Source organism: Carlito syrichta, unplaced genomic scaffold (assembly GCF_000164805.1).
Source record: "Carlito syrichta isolate Samal-C Ts95f unplaced genomic scaffold, Tarsius_syrichta-2.0.1 Scaffold120623, whole genome shotgun sequence".
NCBI classification, from domain to species: Eukaryota; Metazoa; Chordata; class Mammalia; order Primates; family Tarsiidae; genus Carlito; species Carlito syrichta.
The window spans coordinates 10,274-15,826 of record NW_007064719.1 but is presented as its reverse complement, the minus strand read 5'-3'; the positions used below and the strand labels follow the sequence as shown (position 1 = coordinate 15,826).

The 5,553-nt window shown below is 59.2% G+C and overlaps 1 protein-coding gene across 1 annotated transcript in view; it reads left to right on the top strand.

The window, feature by feature from the left end:
* LSM4 (LSM4 homolog, U6 small nuclear RNA and mRNA degradation associated) overlaps positions 1–5,553 on the top strand; it is a 10,264-nt gene continuing 4,711 nt past the window's right edge. The window contains exons 1-2 of the mRNA XM_008048151.1: positions 1–176; positions 5,050–5,091. Coding sequence (XP_008046342.1) covers positions 174–176; positions 5,050–5,091 — 45 coding nt within the window. The 5' untranslated portion in view covers positions 1–173. The remainder of the gene's footprint in view (positions 177–5,049; positions 5,092–5,553) is intronic.

Genomic DNA, 5,553 nt, shown 5'->3' with positions numbered 1-5,553 from the left:
GCCTCGCCCGGCGGTGATTTGCGAGCGGTCCTTCAAGTCCCGCGCGGGTTGGCTCGCATCCCTGCCACTCAACTTTTCAGCCTTGTGGCGCGCGGCTGGGCGGAGACCGGCGGGAGCGGGAGCTGCGGCGGCGGCGGCGGAAGTGGCCGGCGAGCCGGGTCCCCGCCGGCACCATGGTGAGGGCAGGCCGGAGCGGAGGCGGGCGTGGCGGGGTCTCCTCGGGAGCTGGGTGCTGCGGCCGTCGGGGGCCTTCAGGGCGGGCCCTGGGCGCCGGAGGGGGCGCGGGGCGGACGTTCTCCAGTCTGAGTCTCGAGTCCCGCCACCCCGGCCCGCGGCGGCCTCTCCCACGCCTGCCTCCGGGGTTTGGGGTGGGGCGGCGCGCGGCGGCCGTCTTGCTCCGAGCCCCCAGCCCGGGCTGCCCTCGTGGACGGGAGAGTCGGAGCCCGGACGCCGAGGCGGTTCAGGCCCTCCAGGGCTTGCCGCGGGCCTGGGGTGTCAGCCCCACCGCCCCCGGTGTCTCGTGGCCTGTTGTTCCCGGGGAGGGGGCTTTTGGTTTTTTTGGATGTATTGTAGAGACAAGGTCTCGTCAAGTGGCCCAGGCTGGTCTCGAACCCGTGGGCTCAGGCCATTCTCTCGCCTCTGCCTCCCAAAGTGCTGGGATGACAGGCGTGAGCCACCACGCCCGGCTGGGGAGGGGACGTTTCGAGCCGGGGGTGGACAGAACACATGCTTCCTGGTCACAGAAAAAAGAACGGAGGCCCAGGCTTCTCCCCCGGGCATGGTCAGGGATGTTCTGTGTCCAGGCACCCGGGGATCTGCTGCCCGTGGCCCCAGTGTACAGATGTGGATGCGGAAATTCAGATCCGGAGCCTGCTGGTATTTCGGGTTTTTTGTCTTGTTTTGTTTTGCTTTTGAGCAGGAGTCTCACTCTGTCGCCAGTGCTGGAGTGCAGTGGCACACTCACAGCTACCGCAGCCTCTACCTGCTGGGCTCAGGAAGTCCTCCGGTCTCAGCCTTCTAAATTGCTGGAACCACAGGCACGTGCCACCACACCAAGCTAATTTTTTTTTTTGGTAGAGTAAAGGTCTCACCAAGTTGCCCAGACTGGTCTCGAACCCCTAGACCCAGCCAATCCTCTCACCTTGCCTCCCAAAGTGCTAGGATTGCAGGCTTGAGCCATCGCTCCTGGCATGACCAGCTTTTTTTTTTTTTTTTTGCGTTGGAGTCTCACTCTGTCGCCTAGACTGAAGTGCAGTGGCTGCTCCCGTCCCCCGCAGCCTCAATCTGCTGGGCTCCGGCGACCCTTCCACCTCAGCCTTCCAAGTATCCGGAACTACAGGCATGCACTACCATGCCCAGCTGATTTTTTTATTTATTGTAGAGATGAGGTCTGCCCAGGCGGGTCACGAACCCACGGGCTCAGTCAGTCCCACTCACCTCAGCTTCCCAAAGGCGCAGGATTACAGGCTGAGCCACCGAGCCCGGCTCATGACCAGCTTTTTAAAAAAAATTTTTATAGGCTGCGGTGGCCGGGATCAGCCACTGCACTCCAGTCTGGGTGACTGAGTGAGACTCCAACTCAAAAAAAAAAAAAAAAAACGGGCGTGGTAGCGCACGCCTGTAATTCCTGCTGCTCGGAAGGCTGAGGGAAGGATCACCAGAGCCCAGCAGGTCGAGGCTGCGGTGGCCGGGAGCGGCCACTGCACTCCAGTCTGAGTGACAGAGTAAGACTCCAACTCAAAAAAAAAAAAAAATTTGTTGTAGGCTGGGTGCAATGGCTCACACCTATAATCCCAGCACTTTGGGAGGCAAGGGTGAGAGGATTGCCTGAGCCCAGCAGATCGAGGCTGCGGTGACCGTGAGCGTGCCACTGCTCTCCAGCCTTGGCGACTGAGAGAGACTCCAACTCAAAAAAAATAAATAAATTTGTAAAGACAGGATCTCACTGTTACCCAGACTGGTCTTGAACTTCTGGGCTCAAGCAATCCTCTTGCCTTAGCTTCCTACAGTGGGAGAGAAATCAAGGCCCAACTTCCAGACTCACTGCTGGGGATTTTGGAACCAGGATCTGAAACTTGGAGCCAAGGATTGGTGAGGGCTTGGGCTAAAGCCTGCCAATTGGTGTAGGGGTTCAGAGAAGAGCCTGTTCCCCTCTGCTGCACACCTGGAGCACAGAGTGGACACAAAGGTATTGGCGGAACTGTTAGGCCTCATCTCTGGGTGAAGCTTTCTGGAGGCGTGTCTGTTTTCATCCCTGACATGTTCCCAGCTGGAGAGCTGTTCCTGGGCAAAGCACAGGCTGGTCCCACCTCTGGTCCCACCTCTGAACTTCCAGGCCTGCACACGTGCAGACTCCTGGCTGGCCTTTGCTTCCTGGAGGAGTGGCCAGGAGTGAGCAAGGCCTGGCCAGACACACACTCCCAGCTCCCTGTGGTCAGGGTGGGGCTGGAAGGCGCTGCCTGCTTAGAAGTGGGGGCTGGGAGCGGCCTCCTGAGTTTAGGCCTCTGTTGGTCCTGACCTGTGTCGACTAGCCCCCCAGATGCTTTGTTTTGTGTCCGACTAACACTGTCACCCAGGCTGGTGTGCAGTGGCATAATCACGAGAGTCACGACTACCACAGCCTGGACCTCCTGGACTCGGGCGATCCATCCACTCTCCAAGTAGCTGGAGTTACAGGTGTCCGCCACCACACCAGGCTAATTTTTTCTTTGTTTTAATTGTAGAGATGAGGTTTTGCCTTGTTACCCAGGCTGATCTCAAACTCCTGTCCTCAAGGGATCCTCCAACCTTGGCCTCCCAAAGTGCTGGGATTGCCGGCATGAGCTACTGGGCCCGGCCCATTCTTTAAGTTTCCTGGAGGGCCTTGGCTGGGAGTCGGGGGCTCTGTGTCCCAACATGGCCTACCCCACCTAGGCCTGCCTTGTCCTGCCCGGGTCTCCAGGTGGCGTGTGGTTTCCTTCCTGTGTTTATTCAGCAAGTATTTACCAAGTCCCTCTCATGCGCCCAGCCCGTGCTTGGCACTGGGGAGCCCACGCCCGCTGGAGTTTTCCAGTCTAGCCAGGAAGACAGGTAGTGAAAAAGCATGTTAATTAGAGACCAGCTACATCCTTCACAGAAACAGCCACACACAGAGGGCGGCTATTAAGGGGCCTGGCCCAGGAGATGATGTTTAGCAGCCGCCAGTGGGGGCAAAGGTCAGGCAGCAGTACTGGGTGTGCCACCCGGGCTGGAGCCTCCGGCCTGGGGAGGGTGGGGACAGGGCTGCACCTGGCCCATCTGTGTCTCATCCTCTTTGCTTGTGCAGTGACTGCCAAGGAGATCACGGGTCACTGGGATAACTGGCCCAGGCTGTCACCCACGTGGAAGGTGTGTCAGTGGGTCACCTGCTGCCAGCAGCCTGGGCTCGTGGGCGGCTCTGCTGGGCCCTTGCTCTGTGTCCCGGGCAGATTGCTTCCGCCGTGGGCCGAGTCCACCGCTGTTGCTGCCGTCAGGGCTGGCCTCACCCCTACCCGCTCCCTGGAGGTCTGGGGGGAGGGTCAAGACTAGAGGACCCAGGGCCTCTCTGCAGTGCGGGGTGCCCAGCTGACTCCCCGAGGCTCGCTGCAGTCCAGATGGGCCCAGCCCGCCCCGCCACCTCTCGGAGCTGCTGTCCTAGCCATAGGACCCCTCTTCCTCCTTGTCTGGCCCTTCCAGGAAGCCCTGCAGGAAGGGGTCTGGGCCTGGGCCTGGCTTCCTGCGGGTGCCTGCCTAGGGCAGCTCTTCCTGGCGGGGCTGTGGAGTGTCGAGTCCTCCCCGCCCTTCTTCATGGGGGCCCCCACCAGGGGAGGGGCCTTCAAGTTGACATTGGGGAAGCAGCCGCCTGTGGACGGAGGGACACAGGGCTCTGCAGCCTAGGCGTCTGGGTCAGGACCAGCTGGAATTTCAGTCTCTAGGCAAGGCAGCTGGGCCTTGGTCCTCCGTGAGGCAGTTCCCATCTGCAGCCTGTGTGCGAGCCTTCAGGGGGCTGTACTGAAAGAGTGTGTTATGGGACCCTGGACCAGGCACTGCCACTGGAATCGCCCCTCTTTCTGGAAGCCAGAGGCAGCCCCCACTATGAGGGTCATGCTTTGTGATTCCAAGATGAAAGCTGATTTTTTTTCCCCCCAGTTATAAAAGTACTATATATTGGTCACTTAAAAGAAACTCAGAGGCCGTGCGCGGTGGCTCAGCCTGTAATCCCAGCGCTTTGGGAGGCTGAGGTGAGTGGATTGCCTGAGCCCGCGGGTTCGAGACCTGCCGGGGCAACTTGGCGAGACCTCATCTCTACAATAAATCAAAAATCAGCCGGGCGTGGTAGCACGCGCCTGTAGTTCCAGCTACTTGGAAGGCTGAGGTGGAAGGATCGCCGGAGCCCAGCAGGTCGAGGCTGCAGGGGCCAGGAGCGGCCACTGCCTTCCAGCCTTGGTGACAGAGTGAGACTTCGACTCAAAAAAAAGAAAAATGAGATACTTGAAAAGCCCACCTTGCCCGGGTGTGTCCTCCAGAGTCCACCTTTGCCTGCCGTTGCTTGCAGTAATAGATGCGCCCTCCTCCCACGGGGCTGCCTCCCCTGTGCATCCCAGCGGAGTCAGCCCTGGGTTGGGCTGTGGGGCGTGGGCTTCGCTGGCTTCAGGCACACATGTTGGGGCCTCTGAGTCAAGTGTCCTCAAGCCCATGGCCACAATGCCCTCATCAGCATGGACACCAGTGTGACACAGCCCAGTCAGCACGGGCAGGCTGCCCTGGATTGTGCCGTGGCTGAGCATGGGGACACCTGCTCTGCCCACGTGTGGCCATGTGTGTAGAGAACACCCAACGGCCAGCACCAAGGCCAGGCTGCATCTGGGAGCAAAGGGTGGAAGGCTTCCATCCCCTTCCGGGAAGCAGGTGTGTGTGCCAGGGTCAGCAGCGCCAGGGGGTGGCGTTTCCATGGGGGTGACTGGCACTCACCCCGCACCCGTGATGAGCCCCACGGGGCCAGGATCCCCAGGCACTGGTCACGCGGGTCACGCGACTCTGTTTGCCTTCCAGCTTCCCTTGTCGCTGCTGAAGACGGCTCAGAATCACCCCATGGTAAGTACAGGATTTTGTCTCCGGGGCTGGCCTCAGTTTGGGACAGCGATGCTGGTGGGGACTTCCAGCCTGTGCCCAGACACAGCAGTCATGTCCTACCCCCAGACACGTCCCGTTATTTCTGCTGCATGTAAAAGTAACACACACTTCTGAAGCATTTCGTGGGGGCCAGGCTCAGGATACCTGTAATGCCAGTGAGGTCCTGGCTCAGGAAAAAAAAAATTACATGGGCAGGAGGATTGCTTGAGTCTGGGAGTTTGAGTCCAGCCTGGGCAACATAGTAAGACCCTGTCTCTAAAAAAAGAATTTCAGCCACTGGAGAGGTACAGAAAGCAGAAGCTCCTTCTTTCGCCTTCCAATAACTACACTAATTCTTTGATATGCACATGACCAGGCTTTCGGCATGCCTGCAGGTGTCAATATAGTTTAGGATTTTTTTTTTTTTTTGAGTTGGAGTCTCAC